The following is a 16,090-nucleotide window of genomic DNA, read 5'->3' as shown; positions in this document are numbered from 1 at the left end:
CAAATGTGGGGGTCTGGGGCAGGGGGGAAGTGGAGGAGCCGACTTATCATCCTGTCCCGGTCAAGTGAGAAAGTAAGAATTTCCTACTCCCCTAACCACTCTCCAGTGGGCCAACCCCCCCCCCCCATTCAACCCTGGTGTGGTCTTAACCAGCAGCTAGCAGGAGGGAGAACAGTTGGTGACTGAGAGAGAGGAACTGTTTTTTTATTAGGCAACTTTTGTTCTATTTTTTTTCCTTAGGCATATCCACGTATAACTTCGATACAAAAACTTTTCAAATTCAAATTCAAGAAATGCACATTAACCACTGTATAGTCAACTAATGATGCAGACTGCACCTTTGTAAATGAACTATCTCCAATTTCAACCGAGCCTTCAACTCAGACCAGAAGGTCTTCTATCTCCCCTAGGCAGCTCGCCTTCTCAGTTACACAATGAAGATTTCAATGTTGACCCACCCAAGCTCCCTGCCCCTGCCCTATACATGGCAGTCTCAGAAAGTTGTCATGCTTCCCAAATTTCAGGCTAACCCCCACTCTGGGCTTTGTATCCATTCTCTCCTGTCTCCTCCATAACCCGATTCTTTGCATTTTGTCCACTCTACTGTTCTTCAGTCTCCTTTTTGCTGGCTCTTTCCCAGGAGGATTAAAAACACACACAAGGCCCTCTACCTTAAAGATAACCCTCCCTGCCTCCTGTGTCCCCCTCGAGCTACTTTCCTGTCCCTTCACAGCTAGTGCTTGAAAGACTCATGCATACCTGTCATACCCATTGCCATTTGGCTGCTGTTTGGTACTCCACATAAAATGCTCCCCAAGCCCCAGTGACCTCACATTGATCAATTCGGTTCACGTTTGAGTCCATATCTTGTTTGACTTTATCACTCAGGAATGCTTTGAACTGCAAGTAACTGTTTCAGAGCAGCTTCAGCAACTAGTTCTTCCCCCACAACAGGAGAGCTGGAGGCAAGCAGTTGCTGGCACTGTTCAGCAGCCCATAGCACCGGGGCAGCCTTTCTGATTCTCCCATTTCCCTTCCACCAGGGCCACACAGGGTTCCTGTAGACAAAGCCCCACTAAAGATGAGGTTATCATCTAAAATTATAAAATGCAGGAGGGAAAAATCCTCCTGGTGGTTGAGGATGAGTCTGAGGTGATGCCTACCCATTCAAGGCTGGAGGAAGGGGAAAGGTCTGTACCAATTGCTCGTCTTTTTTATCAGAAGAGCAAAAGATTTCCCAAGTTCCTCTTATATCTCGTTGCCCAGAATTGTGTCATGTGGCCATGGAGATGCAAAAAAGATGAGCGTTTTTTAGCCTTTATTGTGGAGATGTTGAAAGAGAAGGGGGTCGGAAGTGGAAACTGGGCTGCCACCAAGTATTAGACTGTGTGAGTCTTTCGGGGGGGGCTGGCCTGTGTGTGCTCAGTTGCAGTTGAGGCAACTCAGAACAACAGCTGCTAGAGAGAGGCCGCCCATAGTCCATCTCTGCTACCTTGGGCCTCAATCTTAATTTCCTGATAAAGTTGCCTCCTGCCTGTCTCCACTTCTGGCTTCAGCTGCAGTGTACAAAGAAAATCATTTTTTTTCAACCCAGCAAGGCTTCAAGTTGTGGGACTCAGCCAATGCAGGTTGTAAGCCTTAGGTAAGGAGTTCTTCTTTTACTAAGACCTTATTTAATCTCTGCTTTCAACTCAATTATAACTTTCTAGTCTAGATTTGCCACTTTCTTGAAGGACTTTGCTGAAAGCTACTTTTAAAAAATGCACCAATATCCTATATCATTCCCGAGATTTCTCCTGCAATAAAACTTTGGCATGTGGCCCAATCCAGCAAGTGACAGCAGCTTGACAGTTTCACTACTGCTTAACAAGTTGACCACCAACTTTCCAGCATGGAATAGAGAGTCTTCACCACTGGCTACCTGAACTCTTCGCTAGCCAATTCCACATTTTAGTGTGTTTGCAGTGTCCCATTTCTGTTACCAAATGATCTGCCTGTTAGAAATGTGTTCAGCTACAAGTTGTAGAATCCTGACCTATAAATGACTTAAACAAACGTATCACCTCACTTATGGACTAAACTGGGGCAAGATAGCAAGCAGGGAGGTCAGTAGGAAGCTTTCATAGTGGTCCAGGTGGCAGATGGTTTGTTGGATGCCAATTATATCTCAACAGAGCTCAGGGAGTGTGTGTGTGTGTGCATGTGTGTCTATGGGTTGGGGGGATAACTCCTAGCATTTTGGCTTGAACAACTAAAAAGATAGCAGTGACATTCACTCATATAGACAAAACCGAGAGGTATATGTTTGGGGATGAAATTTCGTATTTGAGGGACCAAATTAAGTTTGTGATGCCAGTTAGACTTTCATGTGCAGATGTCAAGTAAGCAGTTACTTAGAGGGGTTGGGACTTACAGGCAGAGGTCATTGTGAGAAATGCAAATTTTGGAGTCATCTGCATAGAAATGGCACCTAAAACCACAGGACTAGATGCAATCATGTAAGGAGAGTGGGTAGGTAGAGAAGAGAAGGCAAGTCAGGATAGACCGTGGGGGCTTTGACACTTGTAGGTTGAGCAGAAAATGAGAAGTCAGTGAAAAGAAGCCAGAAAAGAATAGCCAGTGAGGCAGGAGGAGTGTGCTGTGTGAGAACACACGAGAAGAAAGTGTTTCAGAGTGAGAGTGATTGGCTGTGATGAATAGTACTGAGAGGGCAAATGCAGAGAAGGAGAAGGTACCACTGGATTTGCATGAAGACTGCGGTTTCAGCAGTGTGGTAGGGAAGAAACGAGATGGCAAGGTTACATGACGAGAGGCACGGTTTATTAGGGTGGGAGCACTCGGTCACTCAGGAGAGGGAAGAGGACAAGATCCACAGAAGTAGAGGCACTGGCATCAGATACTGAGCTTTTTTATTTCTTTCATCATTTTTTGTCTTTTTGTTTGTTTTGTTTTCTCTATCTTATATTTATTTTTCTTTTCTTCTTTCCTCTTTTGACACTGAGCTTCTTGGAGAAAGAGACCATGTCTTACTTGTATTTGTATCTCTAGTAACTCCTAGTACAGCAATTTTCAGCCGGTGTGCTGCAAGAGTTTTTAAAACATGCAAAACCTGACTATTTAGTCAGGGGCACTGACCTCTTTTCCTTTCGATTACCAAATTTTAAAAAATGATAACAGCCAACACAATAATGGCTATCTGGTGTGAATGAACCAAAATTATACCTATTTTTGTCAGATCGGCAAGAAATATATTTTCTAGGGTGCTGCAGAAGTTTAGTAATTAGTTCATGCGTGCCAAGAGATGAACAAGGTTGAAAATAGCTGTCCTTGTACATAGGAGGTACTCAAGAAATGTTACTGAATTACTGAACAAATGAGCAAATGGAAAAATAGGTGAACACACGAGAAGAAAGTGTGTTGGCACTTCTTGTTCGCACAAGAAGAATAGGTGAATGGCAGATGCAGGGCTGGAAAATGAATTATATCAAACCAACTTAAACTTCAGAGTAAAGAAAGGAGAGGGGGTCCTGGATTAATAGGGTTTCTTCAGGAACTCTGGGGTCCTGGGACTTTTCTCTGGAATAGGATTAACAGATTTCAAACTCAGATGAAGGCAAGAAGGAACGGACCACTGTCCATGGCAGTTGCCTCCACCAACTTTCAAGTCACTGATCTGCTAAAGCTGATTGCAGGAAGGATTCTGAGACCATCTACTCACTTAACCACTTTCTTTCTTCCCTTTTCTCCCTTTCTGGACCCAGACTTTTATGAAGAATGATTATGTATCTTCCTGGAGACAAATGGGAGAAAAAAATTTAATGGAACTTTCACATTAATTTACCTATCTGGTCAATAGATATTCACTGAATGACAGTCTCGTATGGAGGCAAAGGTACGAAGAAGAACAGGTTTATGCGGGGTTTATGTATTCGTTTCTTCTGATTATGGAGTTGTTTGTTTGTTTTTTAATGCTTGTCTTCTATTGAGATAGAAGTGCAAGCATTTCACAAACACTACAGGTAACGTGGTGTTTGAACTGTCTTGGAGGGACTCCTATGTGAGTGAATAGTATTGCCCATGATGGCTCTTGCAGAATGGGGCAAGGAGAGTCTGGGAAAAGGCCCATTTTGGAAACACAGGATTCAAGGCCGGCTATGGCGTCTTTTAGCTCTTTCATTAGGAAAGGAATTAGGATTCCCATGATCTTTCTTTCCGACTTGCAGTTGAAGAAACTGCTGTAAAAGTGAAAATGGAGGCGGAGCTGGAAGCTGGCTTTGGCGTCAGCCCCACTCGGTTTTTGCCACTACCCCCCACGTGGGACAGCTTTCCTGGGAGTTTCCGAAGTTGCCTAGGAACGTTCCAGGCCCCTGAAGGTTCAGGTCAATCACCCCAGGCACCAGCTATTTGTTGCCTTTGGAAGCAGAAATAAGAACTGCGTCCGCCCCTCCCTCTGGAGCCCGTTACACGTGGAATTAGCGGAGCCGTACACACTGAGGGGCTCCGGCAAGAGGCGGGGCCTCACGGAGCCAATGGGCGGGTAGGAGGGACTGCGCTTGCGCAAGGCAAGTCTGGGGGCGGGGCCGGGGAAAAAGTGTTCCGAGGACGGGGGCTGGTGAGGCTCACGCTGGAACATTTCGCTTCTGAGAAAACTGTAGTTGCGGGCAGCGAGGGTGAGTGAACCCGGGAGCATCCCCGGTGCGGGCCACGGCTCAAATCCCCTGACTCGACCCTGGGGGAGGAGGTTGATGGGGAGGGGCCCAGGGGTCCGCAACGGGGCAGAGTCCTACTGTCTCTCTGGGGTCTCCGGGACTCCGGGTATCCGGGCTTCAGGTTGAGAGGCCTCTGCGGCCTAGGTGTGGGTCTCCGTCCCCGAGTCACCTCGGGAAGCTTAGCCGTTTGGGAGCAGAGCCTTTTTCTCGGGTTGTTGGGGGCTTTGAAGCCAGAGAGGCCCGGCCGGGCCGATGTCTGCCCTCTTGAAGGCAGTGGGGCGTGACTCAGTCTGCTGTTGGTGTCCCCCACCCTCCATCCCCATCGGTCCCTGGAGGAGACAACAAGACTGGACCTGTTTGGTCAGGAGAGCCTTGCTTGGCTGTGCCGGGGAAGTGTGAAGGCCAGGGAAGCAGATTTCCTCTTGTATTTCCTATCCGGGCATGCACGCCATCCACCCAGTGCCCAAGCCAGAACCTCAGCGTCATTCCCAACCTCCTGTGCTCCTTTACCACCCATATGGAATCCATAACAAATCTTTCTCGAATAGGTACGCTTCTGCACTGCCAGTCTCTGCTCTAGCTAGTTCAAGCGACCATCATTTCTTCCTTGGACTACCCAAGTAGACTCCTGACTGATCCCACGTATACCTTGTTGATTTCTCTGTAGTTTTGTACTGGGGAGCCAGAGTGATGGTCTTAAAGCACAGATCTGATCATGTCCCCTTCCCTCTCCGATCTTTCGGTGGGTTCTCATTGCTCTTCCAAGCTATCCAACAGGGCTTGCAAGCCCCTTCGTGGACCGCTGACTTTTTGCTCTAACTCATCAGTCTCCCCTACAGTGTGTCTTCAACCATATTGAACCTTTTTTAGATCCTGGGTTGGACCAAGTTCTTTCTAGGCTCAGATGTCTGTTACACCAGGTTCCCTCTGCCTCAGGTGATGTCCTTTGGTTGAAAAAAATTCGAATCCTTAACAAATTACTTAAGGTGTGGGTTGTGTGTCTGACTGGTTCCCAGGCTATAATCTGTGACTGGAGTTTGTCGTAGTCGCAGTCCTACCCTTAATACCTTATGCCGCACCAGGCTATCAGGAAAGATTATGTTATGCCCCCGCCGGTGTGGCTCAGTTGGTTGGAGCACTGTGTGGTGACAGAAGGATAGCAGGTTCAATCCCCAGTCCAGGTGCCTCTGGGAGACAGCCAGTCAGTGTTTCTCTCTCACACTGATGCTTCTCTCCCTTCCTCTCTTGCTCTAAAAGCAATGGGAAAAAATGTGCTCAGGTGAGGATTAAAAAAATAAGTAAATAATATATTTGTTAAATGTGTAAAGGAAGCATGGCAGCTCCTTGGGCTCCTCGATCTGCTCCTTCAGAATCTGTTCTCAACCCCTGACCCATATGGAGGTTTCCTTAGCCTAGGAACTCGGTTGTTTTTTCGTCTTCAGTTCAGGCCCAGGGAAGTTTTAAGTGGGGAAGTGCCGCTCAGAGTTGTTCTTTGGCATTGACTCTGTGTACGGGTGTCTGGATGTTGGTGAGTGTGGCCGCTTTGAGTCTGAATTCTTAACCGAGGGCCCTTGGTGTGAGGGAAATGCTGCTAACAGCTGCTGCAGTCTGAGTGGGAGAAAGGCTGGCTCCAAACTGTTCTGTGCTGATAGGACAAACTACATCTTGGGAGGGACGGGCGGGCCAGGCCAAGTCACTGGCAGGAAGGCTCTGAGGAAAGTCGGAGCCATGAATTTTTCCATCTTAGGCCAGAACTTTTGTTATAGAGAACATTCAGCTAGGGCCAAGACCCACTGCCCTGATTCAGACATGAAGGTCAGCTGTCTGTAGGTCATCAGCTCGGTACTTTGTGATAACTTTTGTAGGGTAGAGAAGCAACAGAACAGGTAGGTTTCCAGCCCTCAGAGAGGAGGGAGAAGAGAAAAACAAAAGAAGAACAATATGTGACTGTATCTTAAGTCCAGATGAGCGTGAGAGGCTGCAGACTGAGGGCCAGGAGGGGACATCTCATCAAGGCTGGAAGAGCCCAGAGGTGATATTTGAACTGGGCCTAGAAGGAAGAGGGATTGCAGACAGGTGGGACCAGTGGGAGCAAATGCCCTGGGGACTGGAAGGGGGGATGCTGGAGCATCAAGGGGACCCCTGTCACAGTCCCAGCTCTGTGAGAGGCTCACTGCTGCCCATGGTCCAGTGTGTCGCTCCCAGGACTGAGGCTTCTTGGGCAGGATGTGTCAAAGCGTGGGTTGTTTTCTGAGGTCGTCTTCAGAAACCTCTCCTCCTTCGGGTTTTCTCTAACCTATCCTTTACATTTTCTCAAAAAAGGCTACGAAGGTCAGGGGCTCCTGGGGTTTACTTGTGGCTGTTTGCTCATGGCCTTGGGCTAAGTGGTTGGACTGTGGGTGATGCAATTTGTTCAAAGGGGTGATGGGAACTGCTCTTGTTTCTTTCTGAATGTGACTGTTTGAACTGTTAGGTGGCAGGCAAATTCCCTGTGTTCATTGCCGTTCTATGTTCATACATTTGGTTTCTGTTGTGTTCTAATACAGACACACCTTAGAGACATCACGGGTTCGGTTCCTGACCACCACAATAAAGCAAATTTTGCAATCAAGTGAGTCATATGAATTTTTTGGTTTCCAGGTTCATATAATAGTTGTGCATACACTATACTGGTACTCCCTTAAGCGTGCAGAGTGCAAAAACATGTCTGAGAAACTGTGTACATTCCTTAATTAAAGACACTTTATTGCTAAAAAATGCTAAACACCATTTGAGCCCTCTGGGAGTCGTAATCTTTTTGCTGGTGGCAGGTCTTACCTCCATGTTGAGGAGAACACAGTAAAGAGAAGCACAGTAGAACGAGGTATGCCTGTAGTTAGAGACCTGCCACAGCCAGCCAAAGTGGGGCATGTTCGCCATCAGTGGTTCTTGGCCTTTACTCTGCCTCCCTTGAAGAAGGGATCATTTGGACCCATAGTTACTGCACTACCAATCACTTGGTTACTTTTCAGTGTTGTTTGGATAGAATCCTTGTCCCTGCCTCCGCCCCCAAGTTTAATATACTAAGTTTCCAACCATGTACTTACAGGAAATGGTGCCATGGGTCTAGCAGTCACTTAGCTCAGCTATCTGATAGATATCTCAAAAAAAAGTTTTATGGTCATTTAGATTGACATCAAAACTTGGCAGCATGTACATGAAAGTGGGGCTCCCCACATCCCCCAGGGACCATGGCACATGGCCTAAGGACTGTTCCTGGCATCCTCCATGCCTGGCACTGTCTGATGCTAGGAATATAAATGCAGTGCCCACCCTCACGGTGCCCAGTCCAGCGAGGTACACTGGACAGGTGTTGTTCAAGATCACATTCACAGCTGTTGTCAGCAAAGGACAGGACCCTTCTGAAGGGAGGCACTCAGGAGCACATGGGAAGGACAGCTAGGTCAGACTTGGAATTAAAGAAGGCTTGCTGGAGAAAGAGGCCTCTGAGCCGAATGAGTCTGAAGGGCTTGGGAGGAACTGGCTTCTCTCTCTGATCCCTCTTGGCCCAGAACTCTAACAAGCAGTTCTGTTCCATTTAGGCCTGTGCGGTGGCTGCCGAGAGTAACTTGAAACCTTGTTTTCTGGTACCAGGTGCAGTGGCAGTGGCCTCATCAAGGTCTGGATACCTTTAAAGTGAATTATTCTTTACGGACTTTGGCAGCCTGTTCTTTTTGTGTGATATAAACCATATATGTTGAACGTCTTTCCCTGTTTTTAATTTTGACAGATTGCATTAGGATATCCCTCTTCAGTAGTAAGACTCAGTGCTGCTTTTTCACCCTAAAAGTCATGCATCCTACCGACTATCATCCCCTTGGAGGAGGCATAGGTGTTTATACTGAGAGGCAAAGTGGGTTTGGGAAAGTTTCCTAAACCTCAGGAAAAGGTGGCATTTTCCAGGGTCCTGCCCTTTAGGATGGGTGGGGGGCTGCAGCATGTCCACTTCCTAGCCCAGGTGCAGGGAGTGTCGGAGTGGGGCTGTGTGTGTAGCATGTACAAGGTCTTGGCCAGTGCATAATGCTTTCTCATTGCTGCTATAGGTTTGGGGCTGTGGCTACAGTTGCCCCTTAGGCTCATGGCCCCTGTTATCCAGCAGAATCTGCACTGCTGCCTTTTGGGCAGTGAGTGTGTAAGTCAGGGCTTCTCTCTGTGCTGGTGTGCAGGACCCCGGGCTGTCCATCCCCTTCCTTCTTGAAGCCAGTCCATAAGCCCCAGAAAGGAGTGGGGCTCTCAGTTTAACAAACAGTAAAGCCCTGCCCGATTCTTGGTGGGGAATACTGACAGGAACAAAGCGCTCCTGGCCTTAAGGAGCTTGCTCTGTGGTTGACTGTGTCTTCCTGTTGTTGACCACAGTTGCAGGTCTAGCCAAACCTGGGAGTATTTGATGGAATCCTGATTTGGGGGGTATTTATTTTTAGAGCAAAGGGCAGGAAGAAAGAAATGGAGAGAAACATTGATGTGTGACAGAAACATTAATCGGTTGGCCCCCAGCCAATCTGGGACCTGGCCCACAACCCAGGCATGTGCACTGACTGGGAATTGAACCAACAACCTTTAGATTTGCAGGCCAGTGCTCAATCCACTGAGCCACACCAGTCAGGGCAGAATCCTAATTTCTATGTACCTCTCCTTTCCAATGCTCTTTCATGGTGGTTAAGTTACTGTCCTTTGTCACAGACCTGTAAATGAAAGAAGAGCTTAGTGTCATCTTCTCTGTGATGACCTTGAACTTACCTCATTCCTTCCATCAACTAAAGTGAAGATTTTTTCTGTATTTGCTCCACTAAATACCTTCCCTGCCGCCAGATTAGCCATTCTGAAAACAAACTCTGACCTCGTCTTCCATTCAGGAATCCTCAGTGGCTCCCCCATTAGCCTCAGGATACTTTAGTTCTCTTGGCTCACCATGCAAAGTCACGTTCAGCACTGCTTGGTCAACCTTTGCAGCCTGTTGTTCACTGTTCTGCCTACTTCACACCCTCTGCTTTCCAGGCCAACCAAACCCCTTGGAGTTTCTTTCCCACGTGTCTGCACCTGCCGCTCTGCTCACAACATCCCCTTGGCCCTTTAATGCCTGCACGTCCACAGCACACTTACCCATCCAGGCCCAGCTGAAGTGTCCCCATGTCCGCCAGCCTTCTCTTGATTTTCTCTCACCCAGAGGAAATTTCTTTTTTTTTAATCCCTTTATTGTTGTTCAATTACAGTTGTCTGCATCTTCCCCCGACTCCAGCCAAACCCACCTCCCTCCCTTGCTTCCACCCTCTGAAGTTTCTTTTCTGTGAACTCTCAGAGGGTTTATCTGTCTTTATTACAATTCACTTTCTACCTTTATTAGCACTCTCAGTAGGAAGTATTTCTCTCACCAGACTGTAAGTTTCTTCTTTTTTTAAAAAGAGATTATATTTATTTGTTTATAGAGAGACAGGAAGGGAGGGAGAAAGAGAGGGACAGAAACATCAGTGTGGGGCTGCCTCTCACATACCCCTGATCAGGGACCTGGCCCACAACCCAGGCATGTGCCCTGACAGGGAATCAAATGGGCCACCCTTTGGTTCACAGACCAGCACTCAGCACTCAGTCCACCACGCCACACCAGCCAGGGCCAGACTATAAGTTTCTCATGGGCAGGAATGATCTTCACAGCCCTCTACACTGTCAGCGAGTTGCTTTCTGAAGCATTCTGAAGGTGCTTCAGGAAATGTCATGGACTTGCCCATTTGTGCGACAGGGCCCTTGAGTCTAGTGGTCTAGTGGCAGAGCTGGCCCTGGAGCCAGATTAACATGTCCTCTTCCCCTACCTTGCTCCTTCATCAGGTTTCTCAGGAGCCTACTGTGTTGAGTCTTGAAAGAACTTTAGCTCTGGTGTTCTTGCCTTCATCTTCTGTGTTCCCCACCTCCCAGGTACCAGTGACCATGAGATCTCTGCGGCTGCTCAGAACCCCCTTCCTATGCGGTCTGCTCTGGGCCTTTTGTGCCCCAGGCACCAGGGCCGTGGAGCCCAGGGTCGGCTCTTCCCATCCCGGCAGCGTGGGCCTGGATAAGAACACAGTGCACGACCAAGAGTACGTATTCAGCCAGGGCTGTGGGTCAGGGATCTCCCCTCCTCTGCAGCTGCAGCCAGCTTCGATGGCACCCTCAGTCTCTTTCCCTTCTATTTGTGCTCCTTGACATTTTTCAAGGGTGAGATTTATTCCTTACATCCACCTGTAAGTCAGGTGTTCCTTTTGTTGTGATATCACCAGTGGGGGGTCTTCAGGCCCCAGGGGGGTCCTTGACTTACTTGCCTGAATCCATGCTCTCACTGCAGACAGCCAGATGTGCACGCACGCGCACGCATGTACACGCGCAGCCGCAGTGGTAGTGGCCAGGATGGGCTGTGGTTTCTTGACTCTGACAAGATTCTTTTTTTATTGGCACATTTCAACATTGAATCATTTGTTGCAACTTCTATCTTGGGCCAGTTAGCCTCACATATCATATTGTTATTCTTGAATTGCTTAAAAAAACGTTTTTAAATTGATAGCTTCAAAAATATTATAACATCATTCTAATAATAAAAAAGAAAAACACCCATTGTCTTGCCAGCATAATAGAGGCAATGTTTGGTCTTATTCCCTGCTCCTTTCATGGCCTTACCTATACCTGCCAGACTTGAATGTGGTCTGCCTCTGTATCTGTTTGTTTTTGTTCGATGGGTGAATTTTCAGACCTTGAACTTTCAAGAGTCCTTAGGTTTCGGCATGACCCCACCAGCCCTGCTGGGTGGTCTGAGTCTCCCTGTTGGTTTCCAGGCACATCATGGAACATCTAGAAGGCGTCATCAACAAACCAGAGGCAGAGATGTCCCCACAAGAACTGCAGCTCCATTATTTCAAAATGCATGACTATGACGGCAATAATTTGCTTGACGGCCTAGAACTCTCCACAGCCATCACTCATGTCCATAAGGAGGTAGGTCAGGCAGTGGTGCATGGGGCCATGGCCCAGAAAGGCCTCCCTTTGGGACTTCAGTCCCCAGGCTTGATGACCTGCGCTGTCCTTGTGCACCAGTATCACTGCTTCTCCTTTTTTTGCTCGCCACTCTGTTCTGTCTCTTTTCCTAGTAAGTGGTCCTTCTTGCAGAGGGTGACCTGCTGAGGCAGAAGTCCTAGGCCCTGTGTCTTTAACAAGTACCATAGGCATTTCTGCTGCACACCAGAGTTTGCAAACTAGTGCCCAAAAGACAGACCATGTTCAAAATACAGAGCAGGGGAGAAGTTATTTTGTTTGAAGAGAGTGGGGAATTGGAACCAAGGGACAGACAGACTATCGTTGCAGGTTTGTACGTTCCTGCAAACAAAGCACTTTTGTAGGTTGGAGATCTCACTGGATCTTTGTAATAGCCTGTGAGTAGGCAGGGGCAGGCATTGTTATTACCTGATTTTGGAGGGGAGGGAACTGAATTTGAGATCTTGTGTCTTCAGATGGAATGCAGGTCCTGCTCTGCCACGCTGCAGTGTGGAGACAGGGGGAGAGGCAAAGTTGGTGGGAGGGGTGCATCACATCGGCTGCCCAGGAGGGGAGGTTTGGGCTTCCTTTGAAAGCAGTGTGGAGTGCTGACAGCTCTGCAGAGGAGAGCGGCGTGCTGGAACAGTGCTTCAGGAAGCTCTGTGCCGTGGGAGGCCGACTGATGGATGCGCGGGGAGGCTGGCATCAGGGAGAAGACCGTATTCAGGGTCCTGGCAGGCGAGCGAGGTGGTGGCTATAGGAGAAGCAGGGGCCGGCATGGGAGAGGGGCCAGAGGAGGAATCCGCATGGGATGTGAACAGTGTTAGCTCATTACTGGGCACAGGGAGCCTCTGGAATAGGAGAAGTACCTTCCCCTCCAAGATCCTAACAGGTTCTGCTGGTTGTCAGTCCTTCCTCCTTTCGTTCTGACCCGAGGTGTGGTCCAGAGTGGACTGCTTCTTACTTTCTCAGGGCAAATGGTGCCCAGAGCGTGAGCTCTCCTGATGGGTTTGTGGGTCACAGAATCTCGGAAATACAGAGTTCTGTGTAAGCCAGATCTGTCGTACAATGAACATGGTATGACTTTTGCAAATAGAAAAGGATGGAAAGTAATTTTTAACATAAATAAGCAAGGGTCAACTTTGTATCTTTCTTTTAACTGGCAAATAAAATTTCTACACTGGATCATTATGAGCTGACTCTGTATCGGGTATATGGTTTGTGGGTCCCTACAAGAAGCCACGTGCTCACTGAAGGGGTTTTTGGACATGTATAAGCTTGAACATTTTGGAAATTAGCTGAGCACGTCCAATAAAATGCCGACTCATTGTCTAATTTGAATTTCGCAGGGAGGGGAAGAACACGCACCACCGATGAGCGAAGAGGAACTGATTAACTTAATAGATGGTGTTTTGAGAGATGACGACAAGAACAATGACGGATACATCGACTATGCGGAATTTGCGAAGTCACTGCAGTAGACATTTGACCATCTCCTAGTTATGATGCAAATGGGATCCATTATAATGTGATTGAACACTTTCACTAACGCAGAATAACTCATTTCCAACTACTGCTGAAGCATTTTGGTAAAAACATGTAGCAAATGTTACACTGGTGTGAGAAAGGGAAGTCAAGAGAAATGGAAGAGAAGCAAAATGGGACACAGTGTAGTCCCCAAGTACTGTTCAGTCTCCTGTCGGACAGGGCTCGATTGAAGAATCTTTTAAAGGGTATTGGATAATAGGATAATTGGAGCTGAGTACTCAGGAACATGACTATAGAATATTGCTAGTCTCTTGGTTTTAATTCATGCCATCTGAAAAGTATGATGGCAGGCTTTGCCAAGTGGACACGCTTTTCAGTAACAGCAGAGGAATGGGATTAATGCCAAATGTTTCCCTCTGTGGGTCCTGACTCTTCAGGTAAACATGGTCAGTATTCTGTCGAGTTCCCCAGGCTTAAATGGTTACTTACTTGCTTTAGGCAAGTAAGTATTGACTAAACTATTTCAAATTCACAGCGTAACACAGACGTCAGCTATTGCTTTCAGCTACCCGCAGAATGTGCGTCTTCTGGCACTCTGGATGTGATACACCACTGACCCAAGTGATCACCCTTTCTCAGTTTCTCAGTATTTTATGAAACTACTGCCATATTCTCATGCTTTCTTTCTTTTATGTCTTCTTCAACCTGGGAGAGACCTTGAATGTAAAACCATTCTCTAATCAATAGCAAATGTTTTAGCTTTCTCAGTATTTGTATTTAACTCTGGTTTTAGGGTTTTTTTGTCTTTGCAGTTTAGAAACTTAGGACTACCAGGGTTTATCCCTTCTGCTCGATGCAGTGGGGGTAAAATTACTAGCTGCTGCCGTAGCTCACCTGGAAACTGAAAAGATTGATCACTAAGCACAGTGATTAACCTGAGTCAAGTGCTAATTAGAGGGAGTATTGTGTAAATGACCTCTTCTAACCTAAATATGTGAATTCTTTCAGATCAGGAAAGATTAGAAAAGAAGCCTAAAAACCCCTAACAGTGCAAAATCTCACCAATGGTTTAGAATGACAAGGAGCAGCAAACTGTAACTTGGTTTTATTGGATGTGATGGACATACTATGGTAGAAAATCCTGAAATGATGATTGAATGGAGCAAAGAACTGCATAAAATTTGTATGATGTATAGAGATTTATTTTATTAAAGTATTCTTATAAGAAAACATGTATTTGTAAAAATGGTTTCCTGTGTCAAGTATTGTGCATTTAGAGCTGAATTATAAACTATTCTTGTAAAATCTAGTTATTTTGAAAGATTTATATAATGAATTCTGGATATATGACAAATAAAACTGATGAAACAAGGCAAAGTTAGCCGTTGATTCTGTCCGCGTGGGCTGCTTCTCCTGCCACGTGAAAGTGTTTCCTTAATACGGTGCTTACATGGGCCTGCTCTGTCAAAGGTCCCGTGACCCTCCCTGGCTGCATGTACCCGGTTCCTTTTGCAGGGGTTGATTCCCAGTATTCACTTTGCCCTTCTAGGAATTTTTTTTCCTCTGAATGATATCACTTTCTGGACCTTTTTTTTCTGGCTGAGTTCAGATTATGACAGCCTTTTCTGGCTTAGGAAAATACAGAGTTTTCTCTTTGAGTCTGGTGATCTTTCTTTGCTAGAAAATTTAATTAGATAGCATTATTGCAAGCTTCCCAGGCCTGAGCAAAAGGTGCAGTCTCCCCTGGTTTTTTGGAGACGACGCTTCGTTCTGCCAGTTGAAAGCAAGGAAGGGAGTTACCATTGCTTTTCCCTCCAAAGATCCGTGGATCTTGCGCTGGCCCTTCCTCATCCAGAGCTGCCCCTCTGGACTGATCTAGTGAGTGGGCTCACACTCGGAGGGACCTCATGCTGTCAGTGTTGCATTCACCATCCGCGAGAACAAATGTCGGAGACTTTCAGGGTTCCAAAGATGTTACTTTATTGGCCAAGTCTAACCTGCGCAGGGGCGAACTCTCCAAAGTGTCCAGAGACACAGTGCCCACAAGGGCTGCAAATGAGAGTCGCGCCAAACGCTTACAGGCTTAGGGTTTTATGGAGGCGCGCAAGCAAGCTGAATACAGAAGCAGATGTGGCGGTTAGCGGTTGGCTCAGGGGCACAATAGAGTTACTGATTATTGGTGAGTTAACTCGTGCACTGGCTCGTGCTCCTTTACTTGATTGGTCAGTTGAGCTCGTGCACAGGGGCAAAATTTCCCTCCCTAGTAACTGTCCAGATGGCTATCTGCCTGACTAACCTTTGCTCTTAAACCACATCCTGAACACACCCTGCTCTTCGGATGTGTCCCGGAGCCTCTTTGCGTTAGTTAGTAAAACACCTTTTGCTTCCTTACAGCTATGTTCTGGCTAGTTCCCCTTTGCCCTCAACATCCCCCCATTTCCTTTGGGGGTATGTCAAACCTTTGACTCTTCTTCATTTGGGATGATCAGGGGTCCTAGGACAGGGGCTAGGAAGGAGAAAAGAGTGTCCTGCCACTAGGAGGATGCTCCTGTCCTGGCCCTGGGCCATAGTCAAGTCTTTAAGTCTATTTATGCGTTGTAAGTTTTCTTCAACTAAGCCACTTTCATTATTTTTCTCCTCCTGTGATTAACTATTAGGAGGGGTTCTGAGATTCCTTTCTCTTTCTGGAATCATATAAAGGACAATGGACGAAGGTCTCATCTTCTTATAACTACTTCAGGCTGGACATGGACGTCGTCCTACCTACCCTTGGGTCAGGGGTACCCTGAAAGAGGAGGAGGTGGGTGCAGCACAGAGGGAGTCCTTCCTGCAAGGGGAAGGACCTTACAGGGTCCTGGTCA

At 47.1% G+C, this 16,090-nt stretch overlaps 1 protein-coding gene and 1 long non-coding RNA gene across 2 annotated transcripts in view; one reads left to right on the top strand and one right to left on the bottom strand.

The window, feature by feature from the left end:
* Nucleotides 1-3,968: 3,968 nt before the first annotated feature.
* Nucleotides 3,969-16,090, bottom strand: part of LOC119001252 (uncharacterized) — a 21,235-nt gene continuing 9,113 nt past the window's right edge. The window contains exons 2-3 of the long non-coding RNA XR_005069525.1: nt 6,500-6,502; nt 3,969-3,979 (exon numbers count right to left, since the gene is read on the bottom strand). This is a non-coding gene — a long non-coding RNA (uncharacterized LOC119001252). The remainder of the gene's footprint in view (nt 3,980-6,499; nt 6,503-16,090) is intronic.
* MCFD2 (multiple coagulation factor deficiency 2, ER cargo receptor complex subunit) lies at nt 4,565-14,600 on the top strand. The gene is made up of 4 exons (XM_037066537.1): nt 4,565-4,670; nt 10,656-10,816; nt 11,546-11,705; nt 13,091-14,600. Exons 2-4 carry the CDS (start codon nt 10,668-10,670, stop codon nt 13,220-13,222), a joined length of 441 nt encoding a protein of 146 aa, XP_036922432.1. The 5' UTR covers nt 4,565-4,670; nt 10,656-10,667; the 3' UTR covers nt 13,223-14,600.

This window comes from Sturnira hondurensis, unplaced genomic scaffold (assembly GCF_014824575.4).
Source record: "Sturnira hondurensis isolate 20B ecotype Veracruz unplaced genomic scaffold, ASM1482457v3 Scaffold0016663, whole genome shotgun sequence".
NCBI classification, from domain to species: domain Eukaryota; kingdom Metazoa; phylum Chordata; class Mammalia; order Chiroptera; family Phyllostomidae; genus Sturnira; species Sturnira hondurensis.
Note: the sequence above shows the minus strand (reverse complement) of the source record. Positions and strands in the feature narration are given on the sequence as shown.

What these genes read in the sequence shown, in the direction of transcription:
- MCFD2 (XM_037066537.1), top strand. Translation starts at nt 10,668, where the DNA reads ATGAGATCTCTGCGGCTGCTCAGAACCCCCTTCCTATGCGGTCTGCTC. An exon ending in AACACAGTGCACGACCAAGA is followed by an intron (nt 10,817 to 11,545) that starts GTACGTATTCAG and finishes GTTGGTTTCCAG; the next exon opens with GCACATCATGGAACATCTAG. An exon ending in TCACTCATGTCCATAAGGAG is followed by an intron (nt 11,706 to 13,090) that starts GTAGGTCAGGCA and finishes TGAATTTCGCAG; the next exon opens with GGAGGGGAAGAACACGCACC.